This window comes from Etheostoma cragini, chromosome 22 (assembly GCF_013103735.1).
Source record: "Etheostoma cragini isolate CJK2018 chromosome 22, CSU_Ecrag_1.0, whole genome shotgun sequence".
NCBI classification, from domain to species: Eukaryota; Metazoa; Chordata; class Actinopteri; order Perciformes; family Percidae; genus Etheostoma; species Etheostoma cragini.
In genome coordinates this window covers 17,761,266-17,783,751 of record NC_048428.1, presented here as the reverse complement: position 1 = coordinate 17,783,751, position 22,486 = coordinate 17,761,266, and the positions used below count along the sequence as shown (strand labels likewise).

The following is a 22,486-nucleotide window of genomic DNA, read 5'->3' as shown; positions in this document are numbered from 1 at the left end:
TGAAAGGGGATAACACTTCACTGACAGCTTAATCAATCCACATTTTGGCCTGATCTATTATGTAAAAGCTCAGACAAAAGAAGGCAAATGAAGGAAGAAGTTGTTCTCTCCTCCACTGCGAGACCCATCTTCCTTTCTCTCTTTGTGTCCCCGCTCGTTTCCTACCTAGTGTCTAGTCTTCTTTCTCCACATCACTTCCAGTCTTTTTTCAACTTTAGTATATAACACATTTTGTGCGATAACATGTGGCACATTTCAGAGTTATTTGCGGTGGGTTATATGTGCTTCCGCCACAGTGGAGAGACCGCCTGCTCAATTTCTCTCCCTGTGACAGATTTCATCCTCTACGTATCCATCTTTCTTACCAGCTTGGGCCACATTGCTTCTGAAATAGGAAGAAAAGGTCGGAGCGTTAATGCACAAAGTGACAGTAGATACATCACCTAAATCTATGGTGACTTTTGGCAATACATCTCACACATGGACGCTCGGTTTTCATAGGGAGGAAAGGGATTGAAGAGGGAGATTTGGAAAACTGAAAACACACAAAGTTTCTTCTGGGCGAGAAAGGGTTTTCATTTCTAATTGTTCATAATTAGAAAGTTATTCTTTACAATATATCTGTTAATAAATCATAGGCTCTGTTTCCGTTTTATTTGTCTAAAGTTTACAAATTTAAAATCAGATGGTGACCAATGCACTTAATAATGGAAACACAACTGTGAATTTGAACCATTAAGAGACAAAACTTGGGATATTTTCTTTAAAACTATGCTTGTGTTTTAGTTTTAGCTTCTACCCATTTGTCCCAGTTGTAAATGTATCCACGTCGTCAAGGTTACCATTAAAGTGTTCATTTCTGTCTTTGTTTAACCCTTCTGTTGTCTTCCCTTTTTTCCCCTTATCAACATTTTTGTTGCTATCTACAAAGTTTTATTATGAAGTTTTCTTATTTTTTTTATCGATTTTGCCACATTTTCCAACCTTTTTCACCCGTATTTCAACTTCCTTTTTGTATAATAAAAAAAAAAACTTTGAAAACTGGTCCAATTTGACAAATTCCAGCATGATTGGAAGGGGTTCACATTTGGTGCACCCTTATACTGATTTGTATTGCCATAGACGGCTTTCCAGCACTCAGGACTTTCTCGCTTTAAGTAAGAGGGTACCATTTTCTTTTTACCACCATTATTCTACAGTTAGTGTGCAGCTCACAGCTAATTAAAGCATCTTGCTTTTGATTTGTCAGTTGGCTTCACTGGGTTGTGACTGCCAGTTGAATATTTATCCCTGAGCCAAACAATTTGGAAAACCAGGGAGGCAGAAACTGGAAGTTAGATGCCTTTGGCGCACGCTGTGTCCCAAATGTGCACATTCATTTCAAACAGAGCTTTTCAAAATGTTCAAATGTATAGCCTGATATTGTCTCTCTGCTACAAAATGTTATTGATGGCGGTTATGTGCCGTGTTGAAGCCTCTGAGAGTGAATGAGCCTGAAAAATTAAGCAGCCATGACTATATTGGCAGGACTTGAATATAATGCAGAAGCAGGATGTAAAGATCTGTAAAATTAAAGATAAAGCGATGAAAAATAAGATAAGATAATATGCTCTTTGGAGCATTATTAACAGCTTTCAGCTTTAATATGCAAGCATGCATGCGTGCATACATACATACACACACACATACATAAATACATACATACATACAAATGATGGGGCAAAGCATGTATTGAAGTGCAAGGACATAGTGGTTACGTAATGTAAAATGTAGAGAAATATCTGAGTTATGTTTGATATAAAACAGACAAATCTCAATTCATTGTCCACTTTTTAGCTTTACAGAGGCTTTGAAGCTCATCTCAGGACAGCGTCTGCTGATATGGGTTAAAGTACTGGAAAAAAATCCAGTAAGTGCACAATTTAGGTTCTTCTTTTAGGTTTTCCAGGTTACACTTATATTTCCAAGCTCAACAGTATGAACTGTATTGAGCCATTGTAAGTCACTGGAATGTAGGGAATTCAGTAAACTTAAAACCATGTTAGAATTGCCCTGTAAGAGAACAAGTTAGCACGTTATGGCTCATTCTTCTAAACTAAATTGGAATGTTGTTTTTATCATCACCAGGGTGGGGGTTCTCCTTTTACAGATTCTATAAAATTTCCTGTAGATTGCAGGCTGTTGCAGCCATAAGTAAGGAGGCTCTCTTCACACCCTGTGTCTACCTCCCTCTGTCACTCTTTGTCCTTGTGGGTGATTAGAATGCACCCTGGTTGTCTGTCTGCTTGCTCATTAATCACACAGCGAGAGACTGGGCCGAACACTAAACATACAGTTTGTCCTCATCCCAGCACACCACACAAAGTGCTACTACAGCAGAAAACAACACAGGATCATACATGACTCATAAGCAGTGCTACTGCTAAGGTAACCTAGCAGTCGTTATAGTAACCCTATCAATTCTTATGGCATAGAGACACTTCCCAGGACTTATGTAAAATCTTACTCTCATTAAACACCAAACATTGCACAGCATTTACAGTTGCTCCATGAATTCGGTGTACTTTACAGTTACATCAAAAGACTAGCCAGCAAAAAGTTCCTAAAAAAGCACCTAGAATGGCTAACCGACTCCGAATCTTTAAATGAACTCACTGCATGTTCCTTGTTTACAAGAAATATGTATCTGGATGCCATCAATCTTCATCTCTGCCTAAAGCCAGTGTACTTTGTAGCAACAGGCAGCAAATCTCCTGACAGGGTAAATATGAATCAAAGTGAGTGTTTGAGGAGATGCCCAAGAACCACCACAAAAGTTTCACTATTAATGCACAACAACCTAATCGTATATTTAAAGTATTTCCAAAATCTATAAGCTTTGATGGATGCTACTGGTACTGTTGTTTAGCCTCACTCACTTCAGTTAGCCTACTGCTGCAGCTGTTAATACCTAATTGTGTATGTATGTATTTATTTTTATTATTTTTTTGATGCATGTCCTTTGGTTGTGCTTTTTATACAACCCCTCACAGGTATCCTTAGAAAAGATTGAATAGAAGTGTCGATCCAAAGTTAAAGCAACACTTAAGAACTTTTCCGCTTCGGTCCCCCTACAGGTTGAAAGTGAAATTGACCATTACCATTATTCTTATGTCTCATTCAAACGATAGATCCGCTACTCAATCTGGCAAACTTACATCAAAATAATGTACCTTAAATGATTTCAAAATCATTTCAGTAGTCTCTCAACTTACAGGGTGAACGGCACTTTTGCATTTGCTTTGCGGCCCTGTATTGGCTATAACCGCACTATGAAAGTTTGCCAGATCTGGGAAAACAGCGGTAATGGGCAATTCTGCTTCCAACCTGTAGGTGGACTGAAGCGGGAAGTTCTTTGGTGGTGTTTTAAACCTTGAGTACCACGGATGAACCCATGAGTGACTGTGAACAATACCACATTATACTGATCACTCTAAATAAGATAACCATGGAGTCATGGTGTCTGTCCTTGTAAAAGGCCCTGGATGTTTCTGGGGACAGAGCAGGCGGGGGGGATTCTCAATACCAAACATCAACTTTGTATCGTTAGTCATTTTCTGTACTATTCTGTAGTGTGGAAACTGTCTCCTTGTGTTAACAAGTAAAAAAGAACTTTGATATAATTTCAGTGGTCTCTGTCTATTCTTGATAATTAAATTATTCAAACAGTGACAAAGAATGCAAAAGAGGACATTTTGTTTTGTGAAAACAAATCCGCTTCAGTGATAAGGTCCGACAACGTTCATCCCTCTAGCCTCACTGGTACCAACAATGTTCAAAGGTTTTAAAGACAGAGAAGGATATTTGTGATTCAGACGAGAATGTTCATCAGTCAACAGACTGCCAACATGCACCACTACTTCAGAGAAATTGTTAATAAGCCTCCAAAACACTCAAATACCAAGTCAAATCAGGTCAGAATTGCACAAAAAAGAAACTTTACCAAGTACAACAAAACATCCTGTGACTTCTAGAATGTGATTACAAACAAACACTGGGGACTTCATATTCTTCTTTCTCTAATTATCGGCCTCCACAATTAAAGACCAACCTAAGGGCACTCATTTACCTGCATTTAAACTCATAAGCCATTATTGCTGCATGATTCACAGGCTAACATAATGAGGTTGGAGCTCCCCTAATGGAATCCAAACACTTTTTAGATTTTTTAGATTTTTGTCTAAGAATGTGTATGGATTGGATTGCATTTTTAACCTCAAATGTCTGCTCTTTGACAGATATGAAGAAAATGCAATCTGTCCCCCCAACACCAATTATCTAAATAAATGTATCAACTACAAAAACGGCAGGTGTGAGCCCTAATTGGATAACTCTTTCAGATTCCTCCTTGTCTCTGAGGAAAAGGCATGAGACTCATTTTCATTGGAATATCTGGGAATTGTCATTCAAAGGAGCGCTTCACTGATATAAACTCAATGCACGAGTCATGAGGAATACTATACAATGTCAACAACAACATCTTCTGTCTATATATCTTTTATTTTTGTCTCTTGTGTGTCACCTGAGTGTAACACTAATCATTGGAGTACCAACCTCAAAAATGAAAAAAAGCTTGCCGTATAAAAACATACATTTTTGTGCAGAGAAATGATGCCCCTAAATATAGCTGAAATGTACAAGAAAGAATCTCAAAGAATGACTAACTAGAAAGGCCAGGATAGTATATGTAGGATGACAATTGACACATATATATAAATATCCAATTGCATCTGGGGTTTGAAAGATGAGGTTGTTTACCAGGCTGTATGTTCTCACAAAAGACGATCGGGTTACGTTATGGGAAGTGTAGGATCCATGGTTTTGGGAGCTCAACACTTGTGTTGTCTTCCCATCAACCATGAAAAGAAAACATTTTGGTCCCTTTCTTTTCAAAATTAATATCGCTTTTTCTGTCATTTTTGTCACGTTTTCAATGTTGTGGGTGTTTTTTGTTGTTTTTTCCCAAATTTTTTTGAGATTTCTTTGTCCCAAAGCTTATTTTGACGGCTTACATCATTAGCAAATATAAATCAGCCTATTATTAGTCTATAAGTAAGGAAATATCTAAGGTAGCCATCCACAGATGGTTTATCCTGAGGATTTACTGTGCTATATTAACATTAAAACGTAATTTATGAAATCTTGCCAACAATTTTTGTTTTAATAGCTCAGTATTCTGTGTATGAAAAGGAATGTGTAAAGGCCAAACGTGGCCCATACAATATTGTAGGCCCAGTTTTATGTGCAATTTAACATTTAGTATGGAGTCCCTCAAGATCCCTGGTTTAAAGAAATGCTAATAAACCAGAGCACATTTTTCTCCCATCCCGGAATGCTGTGTGGACTAGCCAGACCCTTCTCCGCAGCGCTGTTGAGGAAGGTCTGGCTATGCAAGATTATTGGAGTACCAACCTAAAAAAACAAAAAAAGCTTGCCCTAATAAAACACATATATTTGGTGTAGAGAGAATTTATTAAAATACAAATGTAATTCAGAGAAAGAATCTCAAAGAAAGACCAATTTGAAAGGCTACTATGTTATATGTAGAATGGCAATTCACAGAGCCTACATATATATATTTATGTAAAAATACATATAATTCATGGTAGTCCTCAAAGAAAATAATTTAAAATGCTTAACACAAATATTTAGCTGTGTAGTTACAACAGTTGTATTTTCTACCACAGTGCTTTTCTGTTGAATGTATAAAAAGTACATTATCAAAAAACCATCAGTCAGTATTTAGATTCCTCCTTACAGCATGATGTCATATTTCCCACAGTGTCAATCATCATCATTGTTGTATTTCATAATTTCATAAACAACCAGCTGCAAACTGTTTTCTTTCTTCATCCTGATGAGTTCAAGAGTCTGTGGGGGTGAGATTTCCCTCCAGGAAAACATGCCTCCTGAGTGTGAGGTGTGTATGATTTCCTCAGACAGGCTGTTTGCTCGGAAAGATGTCAGCGGTTCATGTGCAGCACATTCACTTTGAAATAACACTTAAAACATTGGAACAGTATGTTTCTGCAGAAGCCTGTGGAGAAACAAGCTGCAAAACAAGATGTACTGTACACTGAACTGCATAAGTATCTGCTACGCCTTCTAGTGGAGTGTCAAGGTTTTTACAGTACTGCACACAGAACTGCTGAGCACAGTGTGCAGTATTTGGGCAAGGCTTAATCTACAGAGTGAGCAACAAATCATAAACAAGATGTCCTATTGGTTTATTGACCTTTACACACGTCAAAGTGGTTGCCTGTTTTGTATCCATCGCCCCCCACGCCATTTCAATTTGAGCCACAATAGTTCTCTGGATTGCAACTCTCACATTTCATGCTTGATTTCATGTTTCTCTCCACCTTTATAAAAAGCAGTTGTTTGCTTATGCAATTTACCTTAATGGATCTGGAGATTGTTTTTGCTACGGCTTGGTCAAGCCATAATGTGTGGGAAGTTGCTTTTATAAAAACAGTTGTAGCCTTTTGTCACAGATCATCTAGCTTTGTTTCACCTTGAAGATGTGAGATTTTACATGACCTAAAGCAAGGGATTTACCAACAAAACAGCACTACGCTGTCCCCTCTGCAAACATTATTTAACACAATCCTTTTAAAAACACGTCATTACACAGTGATTAATGAATACACATACCTTCCAGCCACTGCTGCTGCCAATGTTTATTTCCATTCTAAGCGGAATAGCATCGATCCGCAGCACCGTACAGTAAATACAGTAGCAGATCACCGATACAACCAATCACTGCTGCAGTAGGAGCCACAGCTCCTTGACAACTACAACAAACATAAAACACTATTTTGATAGGAAGAGGATGAGGTGATAAGAGAGAAATAAATGCCACACAGAAAAGGTACAAAAGTTTAAACTGCAAAATTATTAAAAGTGCCTCGCCACACGTATTTCATTTCTTTGAGGTCATGTCTGAAGTTCTACTGTGGATTCTGTAACAATATGTGGGAAACGTGCCTTTGTTGTTGTTGTTTTCAAGCCATTTTAGCGTGGTATAGAAAGCCAGCAGGAAGACTCGGCTCCATTTGTGCCAGAGAACTGAGCTAAGCTGCTTGACTCTGATTGAACAACAGCTAGCCAATGAGAGCCTGACTTTCAGCATCCTTTACCCAGCACAGCGGGGCGAGCTCATGAATAGTAATGAGCTCAGGCAACATGACGTCAGACTGACCAGCTTTTGTAATTGGCCTGATTTCTCCACTTATTTCTCTTCATTGGCTAGAGATGACAGGAGGTAGCAGTTCATCTTCACATTCCCAACATAACACAAACACATGTGGACCTAACATATTTCAAATAATGCAGGTAAAAGCAGTTCTGTTTGGCAGGGCACATTTAAACTTTTCAAGACCGTCCGTCTCAAAATGTTTATAGCGCGGATCTTCTTTCAAGCAGATAACTTGCAGCAGGGTTGTTACTTCATTCAAAATGTAAACTACTGTTCAAGCACAGAAATAATTAAAGGTGGAATATGTAACTTTTGAAGGAGAGAATTCTTTTCAAATGAGAAGTTAAATTCACAAGGAACTAGAATGTCAATCGGAGATAATGTGATAACGTTCTATTATCCTGTAATTTGGGCCGTTATTTAGTAAAAGTTACACATTACACACACTTGCTTTAAATATTCTGTCTTGCAAATGAAATTCAACACAGCCAACATGGCCAGAACATTAATTCTACAACAAAGATTAGGATTCAAGCTACATGTGTTTTTTTGGGGGGGGTTTAAAGACTAATTTCGATAGCTCCATTAGACCATCCTCCTTGTCCATTAATATTCTTTACAGCCGTCGGTGCAAACAAACAACAACTGTGTCCAAGCTGCATAAACGTTTGTCTGTTTAAGTTTTACACAGCCAAATTTTTAGAATGAATGCCCACTAACAACTTCCATCCTCATGTGCCTGTCTAAAACAAGTCTGGGTGAAGATGGTTGGTGCAGATTGACAGGGCCAGATTCACTTTTTATGTCTTCCTCCAGCCTGACCTTACACATTAAAGGGAAGATGTGAAGTGAAGATGAGCACGATATTTATGGGTCATATCTGCTGTATATGATTGGAGTGCTCTTTGTCTACATGGTTGAAGTAAATGGGGATGTCTGGGAGAAGGTGAGGCCATGACTCACAGCGGAGGAGAGGAAACAGATGTGCACATGGCAAGCAGATCATTTGTGTGGGATATTTAGTGTAGTGGAGTAAAAAGTACAGTGTTCCCCTCTGAAATGTAGAGAAGTAGAAAGTGGCATGAAAAAAAAAGACTAAAAAATCTCAAGTCTGTACTTAAGTACAGCACGTGAGTTAATGTACTTAGATACATTCCACTGCTGAATACTTGACATTTCTGTAATGTGATTGGTCATCCCTGCCACCGTGTGTGAGAGCAGCACAACAAAGGTCAGTGCAGCGTAACCTTTGGACAGGGTGTCACCTGCAGCAGGATATAAAGGCTGCCCTTTAACACTCCATCGTGATAGATCAGGACTGAAGGCTTTGCTCTCCTCATTCAGGGAGTATTAGGTAAATCACTGTCTTCAAAATTACACAGTGCTCATTAAAACAGATGTACACCCTGTAATGTAGGCACACTGGTATGGTAGAAGCTCTAATAGTAATAATAATAATAATAATAATAACGCGTAATTACTGACACCATGACATTTTCTGTTGTGCATGCATGTGGAAGACTGCACAAATGTTTCACTGCCACTCCTTTTAGATTTCCCATTTTAATTAAAACTACTTTGAACACAGCCCCAAGAGAAAAATCACTCAGAAAAAAAGCCTAAACATTGTAAACAAAACTATGAAAAATGTAACTAAACATGTCAGCTGCGTGCCATTTTCTCTCTCTTACTGTTTCACTCTCTTCAACCCTTTAACACTTTTTTTCAATGTTTGTCATTTTGTTACATTTAACACTACCTAACACTAACGTATTTACTTTATTTGGGGAATTTATGGTCAATAAACCTTATTTTTAAGAAATTATACATACATGTTTGAGTTAGAAAAGCAGAAATTAGGAATTACTTAGATTAAAATTAAAGGAATGTATGTTGATGGATAATCACAGACTGGAATATGTCAGCTTTTACTCAATACTATTTCAAAACCACTTCAATTAATCTTTTCAAATGCTATAAAATTGAATAAGAAACCCCAAAATTCGAGAAAGTAGAGATTTCTACTTGCCAAATAGCGTTGTTGAATCTTATTTTGGGTAGTTAAAAAGAACATTGACATAGTAAAAAGGGTCAATCTGACCTGAGGACAACATGAGGGTTGAACACGCACACAAAGAAAACAAGGTTTGACCAGTGGCCATTAAACAGCCATTAGTTCAGCTGACTCACCTCTTCAAGGACAGTGGTGCACTGTGGGTCACATTATGGTTCAGTAACCGCAGAATCTCAAAGGGTGATTCAAAGTCAGCTCATTAGTTCTTCAATAAATCAATCGTGTTAGCTTTCTTTCCCCGTTTCCACGGTCAACAGCTAGCACAGGTAGGCCCCCTCTTCCTGTCCTAAAGCCACCTTGGACCAGTGATGAGTTAATAAGCTCGAGTCCAGGTCTCTGATTAGCCAAATATGAGCTTGTGGATCATGGTGAAATTGGCTGGAGTCCGCTTTCCAACAAAAACCAGCATAGCACAGTTATTCAAACTGACACACAGAGAGTAAAACCTCTTCTCAAGTCTTTGAAAGTCTAATCACATATTCTGCTGTACAGATGTTTTTAAATTCAAAATGGCAGTTGTAAATGCACTGAACACAGTTCTCTGCATTTGATACCACAATCTGACATAAAGTCACATGTTTGCCATTTCAAAACACTACCATTCAAAATGACACTACATGAGCTAATTAGCCAATATATGTGGCACCTGGCCAAACACTTCAATGGTTAATTGTTCCCACTTCAATCAGGAAGTAAGCACTATGAAAAGACCACATGTGAGAACCTTTTTCTTTTTTTTTACAATTTACAATGGAAGATGCTGAAAATTACTTCTCTTGCCTCTTTTGTCCTATCTATTATTTCAGCAATTTTATTTTTCAGTTTAATATTTTTTTTGTGCATAATTTTGTTAAGTCCAATGTAAATATCTGCTGTGCATATGCTGCACTGACTTAGGTGAAAAAAAAAAAAGAAAAAAAAAATTGTTTTAACAGCATGAGTGTATCTGCCAATATTTCTGTGCATGTGAACAATCTGAAGAATTTCTACAATTTGAACTATTTAAGTATTCGGGCAAAACATGCTAAAGATGAGTGTTTTTCATCATGCCCAACATTGTGTAATTGGTCAGACAAATCTGGGAATATGAAGTGTGTGCCATTTGGTGCAAAAGTTTGATTTTGCAGGTATTTTGCAGTTTGGGTGTGTGGTTTTGTGAATTGTGTTAAGTATTTTGATAAAAACAGCCTAGTTTGCAAAAGAGTGTATTAACAATTGGAAAAACTGTAAAGGTCTTCAGCCCTCTGCCGGCTCCCTCTGGCATTGAAGGCATTGAATTAAGTTTGTCAGCTCTTCTTGTCAGACATTACTATTAATGGGCAGTTTTCCATATTTATTCTGGGCTTTGATGAAAGGTGTATCTTGGTCATAACTTACGTTTTTTTCGCAAGTTCTATGAAATCTAGTTGCTAATTTGAGATGCTTTTCATTTTCTTTGTCATCTTTTAGCACCACACAGTGCCTCAACTGGGCTGTGTGTGTGTGTGTGTGTGTGTGTGTGTTTGTGTAAACACACAAACATAAAACAGATGGATTTTGTATGTGAAAGAATATTTAAAGAATTAGATAAAACAGAACAACAGAGTTTGCTAATGTAAAAATGGGCCGATGGATGCTGTGGAAATAAAAGGATAAACAAAACTTCCGACGGCAGCCGTGTGTGTGTGTGTGTGTGTTTTCCCTTTTTTGCAAATTTTCCGGTCCCCATGTTTCCCAACATTTACCACCCACCTCAAACATATATTCATCCTACCTGCCGTTCTTATTTCAATCCTGTCTGACATTTGGTGAGGATTCATAGAAAAATCTCACTTGACAGGAAGTCATTTGACTGACTGCACAGCACACCTGTACACAGGTTCTCTGATCGTTGTGAGGACTGTTGTGTGCTAAATAGTTTGGAGTCTTTTTCATCTAATTTGACTTTAAAATGGATGGATCTTGTGAGAAACATTTGTGTACTCGACATACGGGAAAAGAGAAAGCATGTTCAGTTTCACTGGATTTGTCCATTAGGTTAAACATGCAATGGCAAAATAAGGTCTTTGGGCAGGTGGTGTACTAGTGTAGATGCCCTGAGATAAGAGGCCCAGTGTCACAAGTGTGACATTGGGCTGAAGTATGTTGACATAAATGAAAAGTAGATTTTTGTCACTTAAAAAGCTGAGTTATAACCAACTTTAGTAGTGGTGCTGTGGTCAAAAGCCATGGTCTGACATACCTTTTCTGCCTGACCCCCCTGCCCCTTAATCTCTCTTAAATAAACACTGTATTTTCTATCACTCACACAAAAAACATGGTGCTGCCAGTCTCTACTGTTCTGAAATTTTCAGCAATCCATCATCCACGCCGTATTAATCACAGACTAGCTGCCATCCACGTTTGGAATTAGCTTTGCAGAACGGAAGCCCTCTGAGATAATCACTTTCTGATCACCAGCAATGTGACGTGTTGCAAATTCAGATGTGGATATGATGGTTAAAACAAAAGACTGTCTCTTTGTTCAGCTGCATGTAGAACGTCATGCGTCTGTCATTTGTGCCTCCAGTTTGTGAATCCAATTTTTTTTATAAATCTACTGCCCTATGTAATGTGTTATAGCATTTAAGGTTAGTTAGGCAGTCTTTAATGTCTATTTAAATGGCAATATTGCCATGATGTGAATTTGTTCTAGTAGAACTTCCATTTTTAAAAAATGTTGAGTGTATTCTTAAGTTTACTGTTAATGTGGTGCATTATAAACACGAGTTGTTTCTCTATTATCTATAGCGAGACACTGGAAAAATCATTTAATTTGAGCGTGATGTGCAAGCAAAAGTTTTTTTTTTTTAAAGCTGATTTTATTTGACAAAACACCTTATTTGATGAAGGTGAAAATGACAGTAAAAGGTCTACTGAAATTTAGAAAAACAAATCCCATTCAAGTTGGCATTAAGAGGGGACATTCTGAACTGGTTTGCGATCTGAGAAATTGATTTCCATTAAATTCAAAGAATGAGTTTACGTGCTTGAAGATTAAGTCCCCTGGGAGCCGTATGCTATTTTTATTCCCGATGGTGACACTTCTGTTTGTGTGTGAACTGTCTGAAACGTGATGTGTGCTGTTATCTCCTCAGCCATGTCTCCCTTGATCAAGTCTCAGCAGAGTTAACCTGGCAGTTCCTTTATGAATAAGTTTATGCTACAAATACAGCCAAAATGTCTATTTGCATTATAACTTACTTAAGGAGCTTGTCATTTTATAAATTGTGTATGCAGTGTTAAGATTTGGCCGCAGTGAAATCCTGGCTGCCAGCTAAGGTCTATTGGTTTTGAGTGAGACTTACAAGTGAGTACACTGTATGTCTATCTGCAACATAGAAACCATGTCCATCTGTTGCATGGAGAGTTGACTGCAGGTACAGCAAGTGAGTGGTGTTATTTGACAGGACACTGCCATCCAGTGGTGTGAACTATGAAGTCACCACATCTACCAATGGTCATTTATTTGTTACTGACAATTTCAATAACAAGCCTTGTAGTAATTGAACAGACAATACATTCTTGGCATTTCTTTAATAAACATTTGCCAAAGGAGCAGGGAGGGGGACAAAATCATTTTTGTACAAAAAAAAGATGTTTTGAACTTGGGTTGTGTGTTTTTGTTTTGCTCATGACTATGAACACCTATCGGCAAAAAGGCATGTGGAATTTAAAGTCAAAACGGCCTTTTCTCCATGAAATTGGATCTGATTTGTCATCCAAGTCTGCCTGGAACTAACAGTCCTTTTTCCTCAAATAGCTCCCTGTGCTAATACCTACACCATCAACTGAACCATTACATAATCATGGCCATTATAAAGAGGACACTACATTACTGGTCATATTCTAATTGTGCAGATAAACCACACCATCCATTTCCTTTCATCCCTAAAATAGTTTCCGCCTACATCAGTCAGTAGTGCAAAACCTTAATACTAGTCTGCCTTGGAGCAATTACAGAAAGGCTAAGGTAGAGATTTAAAATGTACCCAGCCTGATAAATGTACACTCAATAAAAGGTAAAAGTTTAATTTAAAAGACAGCAGAATAGATTACAAAAAATAGGAAAATGGTATGAGCAAAAAAAGCTCCTCCAAGTGTTATTGGGCTGTCCTTCTGCATTGTGCTCCACATTCCAGAGAGGAGGAATACAATGCCTTACACAGATTTAAGTTATTACAAACTGAGTGTGCATCTCCAGATCCCTCTGATCTGGCCTGAGAGGCTTCAGGCTCAAAACTGAGTCCTCTAGCTTTTTTTTTTTTCCATTGTCACAAACCGACTTTTCCTTTTTCCAGTCATTTAGAAAGGCAGGCCTCGTCCTCTGATTGTTGCTGTTGAGTTCACGTGTGGGACAAAGCCGAGGGGTAGTGGTGGAGCCCCGACTTGGGAAGGGGAACCCCAAGGTTGTCCTGGCGCTGGAATGGGTGGGGGAGGGTGTCCACCCTCCTTTCTAGCCATAGCATGGTTGTACAGGTGGATAGCACTGGGGTTAGGCTGTCCCTCCACAGGTAAGGGGCTGTGATTGTACTTAAAACGGTGGTCCTTGTCCCCAGTGAACACCATGCTACTGGGTCCAGTGGCTCCAGCGCCTGGAGGATAGGGGTCTGAGTGGGCCGGGGCCAAAGCGCCTGCAGCAGACGATGAGCTGGCAGCCTGACCAGGTCCGCCAAACACTTCTCTCAGAGCGTGAGGTGGCAGGCCTCCGCCTAACATGTGACCCATGTAACCGTCCCCAAACCCTGCAGGAGTGAAGGGTGGAGGAGGTGGATGGATGTAGTCACCGCCGTATCCAGGCCCCTCTGCGGTAGGGAGAGGTGGGTAGTCTGGCTCTGGGGGTCTCCCTCCATCACCTCCACCTGCAGACGTAATAGGGGGAGCGTGGCCAGTCTTGGGTTCAAGTGGAGGCTGCCTGTAGTCCAGGTCGGCATGTGGCGGTGGCTCTGGAGGCTCAGGAGGCCTCTGGTCTGGGGGCAGTATGGACACGCCACCGACTTCAGACACTGAAAGACAGAAATTATAACATTATATAAGTACGGAAATGTATTTATTGTTTTATTTATTTATTATGTTTTATCTTGTGCTGCTGTAATGTCAATTTCCTTAGTTCTTATCCAAGTTTTAATATATAGTTTGGGGTAAAGTGTGACTTTCTTATTTTGCACAGGACTTTGATCCTAATGTACCTCCACCTGCTGAGCACTTTCCAAGGGATGCACTCTTAGCCTAATCTGTATTCTTTGTACATTATTCCATCTGGAACCAACCCGTGTTCTACAATTCTGTTATCAACATGTGGTTAAAAACCTTTTGAAAACCAAAATGGACTTGTAGGGCCTCAGGTAGAAATAGATATGTTTATGATACCAGCTGTTTCACTGAAAGGATTAAGCAGAGGTAGGGTTACCTGGAGAGACTGGGCTGGGCGCTGGAGGCTGTTTGACCTCGGGAGGTAGAGGCTGCCCCCCCGGTGCTCCTCCTGCAGGGTTGGTGCTCTCAGCCCCCTCCCCGCCATCACTCTGCTCCTGCCTCTGGGCCTGCTGAGCCTGGAGGAGCTGGGCCAGCAGCATCGTCATGGCTGTCTGCGTGGCAGCTGCGGCCTCTCCTTCTGGAATACCTGGCGCTGCAGACATGGGGGGCGAAGGAGGCTTGGGCATTGGGGGTGTACGGGGCACTCCTGCAGGAGCAGCAGGCTGGGGAGGCTTGACAGGTGCGGGTTGAGGGGGAGGCTCAGCTGGGTCAGTGGGAGCCAGGGCTTTGGAGAGCTGCTTTAATGTTTCCTGATTGACCTTTGAGCCCATGGACTGGACCAACTGGGCCGTGGTGGCCGAACTCTTGGGCTGGCCGAGGAAGTTCAGGAGGACCGCTAGCTGCTCCTGGGTTAACTGGGAGTTTGGACCCTTAGGGTCTGTAAGAAGACAGAAGATACATTCCTAACCTTGGGTAATCAACAGCCGGGATGAAATATTCTGAAGTCAAGGTTTAATTGACTAACTTCTTGTTCTGGAGCATTTGACTGAAAGTCGTACTGTATATCCCAATGAGTCATAATAGTTTTAAAGAGCTTTTAAATTAAAATGACGCACTCACTCTTAAAATCACACAATAACTCTCCAATGAATGTATACATAAAAACAAGTTTGACCAGTCAGACTACTGGTCCAGCTGACCAAGCCGGGTCCTCACTAGAACAAGGTCTGAAGAACACTACACGGTTCAGTATTGTAGAAAGTGGGTACTGACTAAATGAGCTTGGTTCAGTATCCATCTTCAGAAGATATGGGAAAGACAGATTAACTAAGTGAGTAAAGGAATAAATGAGTATTATGGACTAATTATTATTGTTCAGCTTTTATGGCCTTTGAGACTGACCTACTAGTTATTAATAAGTGCTATATTATAAGTGTTGTACTTGTTTTGGGTGCATTGCATCATACTAACACCAGTAAGTGCAATGATTTAACAGTGACTGACAAGCTAACAATACAACACAAATACAAACAGTAGTGAAACTCACCCAGCAGCGTGGAAGCAGCCACATTCTGAGCTTTAATACCTCCAGGAGCAGGGAAGCCCTGGGGGGTGTTACTGCGGCTGTCGTCGAGGCCCAGCTCCTTACGGGGCGCCTTCGGGGCTGCCACTTCCTCCGGCATCTGCTTCTGACGACGGCGTTTCTTACTCCATAGCTCGTGACAGTCCTGCCACAGTGGAAGACTAGAGAGATGCAAACAGTTAACACCTGAAATGCTGTTAAACCAAACGTGTTGATGCAACATGATGCTAAACATACTCTGGCGGGGGCATCTTGTCAGGGTCCACGTCCTTGAGGAACTCGCTGCCCAGCGCTTGTTCAGCTGTACAGCGTTTACTGGGGTCCAAGTTTAACATGTGGTCAAACAAGTCCAGGGCAGATGGAGGGATGCTGGACAACAACAGAAGCACAAGACTTCAGGACAATGCACTGTCAAATCTTTACACAATTAATTTGTCACCGTGTACATGAACTTACAAAGCATACTCCTCTCGTAACCGTCTCCTGTACTGTTTCTTTGGCTTCATGGTGTTGAAGAAGGGTAGTTTTATTACATCTGGCCAGATAGCAGGGCAGGGGCTGCCACATATTCGGCTGGAAGACAAAAAGATTTGTTTAAGCAGAACTCAGCAATGCGTGGATATAATAGGCAATGGTGACTTCCTACATATGTCCAAATGACTTCTTGACAACACCAAGAGAACTGGCCTGACTTAAAATCACATTTGCCGTCAATGGAGCTAATTTTCAATTATCTCACTCCCACCAATGTTGTACCTCGTAAAGGGATTAAAGAAAATGACAGAAAAAGTGAAAAAAATGTTCTTCCATGCTGCGCAGCACCATAGCTCACAGCAAATAAAGATCTTTGTAAACGTTCAGGGTTTTCCCAGTAGAGGCTGGCTGCCACCACTAGATTAATCACTACCTTCACCTTCCTCCAACAAGGGCAGTCATAACAAAACGAGTAAGAGCCGTTAATCAAAACATCATGTGGTTGCATAGCTTTATGGTCGATTGAGACGATCAGTGGAAAAAATGAGCAAAGCTTTCTCTTCCTGTTTTAGATAGCTGAAACCCACTCTCAGTGTGTGTCTGGCTCAAGTGGGTGCAAAACTGTGTGGGAACCAACTCTAGCGCTCACAACTAAATCTAAACGTCAGACATTGACATTTAACGGCTTTAACTTACCTGATAAGCTCTAACTGGGCAAGCTCCTGATTAGCTTGAAAAATTGGTTTCTTTGTGAACAGTTCTCCAAGAATGCATCTGTGAGAGACAAAAAAAATACAATTCATCATTATAAAAGTAACAAAAGAATGCTGACAGGGCAGATAGTCAAGTGGCATACAGTAATTAGACTTTTCCTGCTCTTACCCGCAGCTCCACACATCTATAGCCGGCGTGTACCTCTCTTCTCCCAGAAGTAACTCTGGAGGACGGTACCATAGTGTAATCACTTTATTGGTGTATGGACGACTGAAAATGAGAAAAAAGGGCAACAGATGTTAGTATTATCAAACACACAAGTGAAAATATTAGTAGTAGTTTATTCAGCCTTCATAAAATCAATAATTCTATACATATAGTGTAAACTCAAACAGTAAATAGTGACTGAAAGGATTAGGCTGAGCCAGAAGCTAATATATGCCCATCCTATGTTCTTATCCTATAAATCCAACCACCTCAAAAAGAAAAGTTTAAAATTTAAAAAAAAAAAGATAAGTAAAATATTTGAGGGAGAGACAGTTTAACAGGTTTGGTGTGTATTTATCAAAAACATAAGGGACTCACCTCTCTTCAGAGTTATACAGCCTCGCAAGACCAAAGTCTGCAAGCTTTATTTGACCTCTGAATAGGAGGGGGGAAAACTTAATTAAATGTAGCCGGAAAAACATGTGTGACCACGTAATGAAACACAAAATGTATAGAGGACTCACTTGTTATTGAGCAGGATATTGGAGCACTTGATGTCTCTGTGCAGAAAGTTCTTCTTGTGGCAGTAATCGAGTCCCTCAAGCAACTGTCGCATGAAAGACTTGATGTGGCTCTCGTTGAAATGGACCAGGCCAGACTCGAGCAAACCCATCAGGTCGTGGTCCATGTATTCAAATACAAGATAAAAAGCACCTGAGATGAGAGTAAAAACAAAGGTAGTCATCACAAAGACTATGACGATGTATTAAACAGATCAATGTTGTGTGGCAGGATCATACACTACAGAGAAAAAACATTAAATACCTTTATCATTCTTGAAGTCCAGAGCATCTTCCTTGTCTGTGACGATCTCCTTCATGTTTATGATGCTCTTGTGGTTGAGTTGTCGCAAAATCTTAATTTCTCGGATGGCCGTGATTGGGAAACCCTCCTTTTCATTGTCCAGCCGAACCTTCTTTAGAGCCACCATTTCAGCTACGACACAGAAATAGGGTGTCAAGACCACATCGCAAGCTGGTCTCGCACTAAGCAGATGCCTATCTATCACCACTTGCATTTCACACAGAACATTCAAAATAAAAGATCATCATCATCATCAATCTTTACTTCACCTCAACAGAACATTGAGAATGGATCCTTTTACAATGTTGATGAGTTACAATCAGTGTTTTGTATCTTCAAAACACTCACCAGTGTCTTTGTCTTTAGCTTTGTACACCTGGCCGTAGGTGCCTTCTCCTGTGATTCCAATGATTTCAAACTTGTCCACACAGCGTTTGCCCCAATCTATCTCTGTTTCCTTAATCTCGCCGTATCTTGGGCCACAAATTCTGGTAAATTAAAAGAAAATATGTCAGTGGAAGCAAAGTGAATTTACAGCAAACAATAGCAAAAGCTGATATAGCACTAAAGGCCAGGTACATACTTAGGTCTTCGGCGAACTGTTTGGGACTTTTTGTCGTCGGGTGGGCTGTGCGGGGAAGACGTGCCGCCAGGAAGTTCAGGGGGAAGAGGCAAGTCAGTAAGAAGCTGACGGGCCTTTTTCTCTAACTTTTTCTTCCCTGAGAGCAAGCTGTCCTTCAAGCTGATAGTAGAAAAATGCAGGAGAAACAGAGTGAGTTAGTCTTAACAAACAAAAATAATAAGGTGGATAAGAATTCTGTCAGTGGGTACAACAACACACCCATACCTTTCTCCTTTATTCATGTGCTCAAGAACTGTTTGGGGCAATGGTAGGGATGGCAGAGTAGAAATGAGTGGACCAGTGGATCTTTCCTTGTCTTTGCTCAGTCCAGATGGTGGTGCTTTCCTTTTGTTCCGGTGTAAAGAGTCATCTTTCCTCTTTCCATCTTTGTCCTTGCTGGTCTGGTGCTCAGTGGTCCTCTTAGACAACCTGTCAGAGGGGGACTGGGGCTGGCTCGATGTGGGAGTTCTGGGACCTTTCTCTGGTTGTGGTGGAGAGGGAGGGCGGCCCTTTCTCAATGTGTGATTGGACTTTGGGCTGGGTTGATGAGCAGATAAGGAACCCTTGGTTGGAGTAGATGTGTTGCTGGAGTTCTTGGCCTTGGCAGCTGCTTCTGCAGCTTTAACCTTTTTCTGCTTACTGAGTTCAGCAGCAAGACTGGTTTTGAAGGTGAGTGTGCTTGGTGAGAGGCTAGAGGGGCGACTGCGGGAGCGAGAGTGGCGGTGACGGCTTCGAGAACGTGAATGCCTTGTGGATGAATATGGACTTCTGCTGCGTGACCGAGCAGATCGCCTGGAGGGAAAAAAAACAAGGACACCTTTTTAAGTTTTGTTCCTACATTACAAACTTCATTGGACCGTTATTTTTACTTGGTTGACATAGAAACGTAGTGCATATCTAAATTTGGAGACATAACAGGAGTTATACCTCTAACGTTACATGGAAGACTTCTCTCACTCTCAGTCCGGCAAAGTTTTGGGAAGGAATAGGTAATCCAGCCAATACTGACAGAAAACATAAGGCCTCAATAATAATAATAATAATAATAATAATAATAATAACTTAAGACTTTGTCCTTGCTTGGGTTGCACTATTATTTCAATCTATAAAAATCTACAACCACTGTTGTGGAGAGCCAAGATCCAACAAGTCAAGGACACAAAATTACACAAAAATCTAAACAATCAAGTCGGAAGAAAACACAAATACACCAAAACATTACACTACAGCCAACAAATGAAATACATAATACTATTAGCTGCTTTATGAAAGCTCACCTGACATCTGGACTTGGGCTCAGGGACTTTCTGTATGGACTTCGTGATCTCTTGCGGTTTCCATAAGGACTTGAACTGACCTCTCCTTGTTCATACGGACTGTGTCGGCCATAACTTGGGGACCTGCGCCAGGTTGCTGGGCTTGCTGGGGATCGCTTCCTTTTGTTGCTGGGGTATGAACTGGGTGACTTTGGCATGCTGTATGCCCCGTAACCATCTACATCTCGGCTGTAATATGTGGAACTGGGAGAGAGTCTTTTGCTCCCATAAGTTGGACTTCTTCTAGATACTAACTGGTTATAACCACCAGGAGACTGGTAGTTATATGAATATGATGTTCCATAGGGACTTTCTGCTTTGAAACCAGGACTTCTCCTGTATGTCCTGAGGTCTTCACGGTCATCTCTGTAAGATTGCGGAGCATCTCTGTAGGCAGATGGGGGCTCTTTATCAGATCTTGTTTTACTTTGCCTTTTTGAATCCCTTTTATCTCCGGATTGTAAGGACTGAGATGTAGATGTCCTTTTACCATTTCTGTCATTGCTCCGTGTAGTGTCTCTGTGATTTTTATTTCCGATAAAGCTGCCTCCACTCCTAGCTTTTGAGGAGTCTCTCTCACGGCTGTGGCGGTCCTTTTTCCTGCCTGGCTCCTTCTCTTGCTTGCTTCTCTCAGATGGACCCCGAGTTTGTTCATCCTTGCTGATGCACACTGCCTCCCGGTCTCTCTGGTGACTTCTGTCTGGGGATGCTGGTCCATTATAGTCACCAAAGTCAACATCGCTTAGTCGGTCCACTGATAGCCTGTCAGCATGGGGGTCAAGTTTAGGAGAGGGGCTCCCAGAAAATCGCTCTGACTGGGAGCTTACGTCATCATACTCCACCAATGTCCGAAGTTCTGTGTCTTTCTCAAAAGTGCCTTTTCGGTCATTGCCAGGGTCTCCTGTTGTACCGGTATAGCACAAGTCTTTTCCCTTGGCCTGTCTGCGTTTCTTTCTCCTAGAAGCCGATGAGCGCCTCTTCTCCCGGTGTCGGTCTCGCTGAGCAGCGGCACCGCTACCTGGTTTACTACGCCTGTCCTGTCGGTTAGCATTTCTCTGAGCAGAGGGGCTCCGTCCCCGAGCCTCGCGAAGCACCTCCGAATTAGGCATCTATCTACTGGATAAGCCCTATACCTAGCTGCGTTGAGAATAATCCTTATATACTTTACCTATGTTCCTTGTTGTGTCGTGGAACAAAACATCGGGCTAGCTGTGTGACAGGCTAGTTAGCAACATCAAATCCACAATTAAGACAGCCAGCTAAATAGCCTAATCACAAGCTTAACATTAGCATTACAAAGCAAGCTCGTTTTAGGTTCACCCAAGTTACCCCCGACAGTAGTTATTTTTATGAGACTTTGTGCCTGTATATCCCGTTGCATAAAATCCACAATATGGTGTTCAGTTATAGAATCAGTCGGTACTCAACCATTGTAGTCCAGGATGGAAATCTCCCAGATGTGGTATCTAGCTAGCTAGCTAATGGTAGTCAGTTTAGCCAGCTAACGTTAGCCTCTAATAGCTAGCTAACTGTTTACAGCTAGACAGTCGCATTCATGGTCAAAGCACAGGCCGAGAGCCCTTGTAAATTTAAAATCCAGTTCTTCTGTAAGGTTGCCGTTCGTGCAATTATGTAAATCCATTAACAATATTGTGTTAAAGTGGAAGTAAAAAAAGTCCGTCTACGTCTCACAAACTTCTTCTCGCCTTCCATCACACTCCAGTGTGCAACAAGGAAGTGAATAGCACGTTGGTTGGATACCCGCCGCCAGCTAGCCAGCTAGTCGCTAGCATATTAGCCAGCTAGCTTTCTTTTCTCCTTTGCGTGGAGTTCAATGAAACTCAGTCAAGATGCAATATAACAATGCTGTCCAAAAACTCATCCGCTTTCACGTATCCCACCCTGGTTGTTGCTCCCTTTTACCACCGCATGGTCCAAAGGTATCAAACGTGTTTCCGGCTAAAATGGCTCCACAATTCTTTGATTTTATTTCAAAATACTGTAACTTTGTACGCAATGACAATGTGGCTAAAATGGGACAACTCGCCAGGGCCCAGAGAGCTTTCAGACTACAGGCCTTGTGCGTCGGTGTCAACCAATGATGCCCGTTTGCGTAATCAAGATTAGCAGTTACGTCACACCAAGGGAAACCACTACTTTTCTTCTTCTTTGTCATTTGTTTTATCCACGTATAGATACATACCGGAATGCTATTGTAAAAATTCCACATTCACAAGAAGAAATTTACGGACTCCAAATCAAACTTTGGACATGTTTATCAAGAACTGCGTCAACATGGCAACAATAAAAGATTTTTATTGTGTAATGGACAGTTTTATTAAATACTATTTAAGTAGGCTACTCGTGTTTTTTTATATACTCTGTCTGTGTGTGTGTACAGTAA

General features: G+C 40.8%; 1 protein-coding gene and 1 long non-coding RNA gene across 2 annotated transcripts in view; one reads left to right on the top strand and one right to left on the bottom strand.

Moving 5' to 3' along the window:
- Nucleotides 1-22,486, top strand: part of LOC117937845 — a 456,187-nt gene that overhangs the window by 298,132 nt on the left and 135,569 nt on the right. The gene's annotated exons all lie outside the window — the stretch shown is intronic.
- Nucleotides 12,850-22,177, bottom strand: cdk13 (cyclin-dependent kinase 13). The gene is made up of 14 exons (XM_034862063.1): nt 20,044-22,177; nt 18,992-19,558; nt 18,728-18,886; nt 18,493-18,632; nt 18,106-18,276; nt 17,805-17,994; nt 17,659-17,715; nt 17,242-17,343; nt 17,056-17,133; nt 16,342-16,458; nt 16,123-16,254; nt 15,850-16,046; nt 14,740-15,240; nt 12,850-14,335 (listed from the first exon to the last, which is right to left on the bottom strand). The coding sequence occupies exons 1-14, from the start codon at nt 21,189-21,191 to the stop codon at nt 13,635-13,637; spliced, it is 4,260 nt and encodes a 1,419-aa protein (XP_034717954.1). The 5' UTR covers nt 21,192-22,177; the 3' UTR covers nt 12,850-13,634.

What these genes read in the sequence shown, in the direction of transcription:
- cdk13 (XM_034862063.1), bottom strand. Translation starts at nt 21,191, where the DNA reads ATGCCTAATTCGGAGGTGCTTCGCGAGGCTCGGGGACGGAGCCCCTCT. An exon ending in GGACTTCAAGAATGATAAAG is followed by an intron (nt 17,995 to 18,105) that starts GTATTTAATGTT and finishes CTCTCATCTCAG; the next exon opens with GTGCTTTTTATCTTGTATTT. An exon ending in CTGTATAACTCTGAAGAGAG is followed by an intron (nt 17,344 to 17,658) that starts GTGAGTCCCTTA and finishes TCTCATTTTCAG; the next exon opens with TCGTCCATACACCAATAAAG.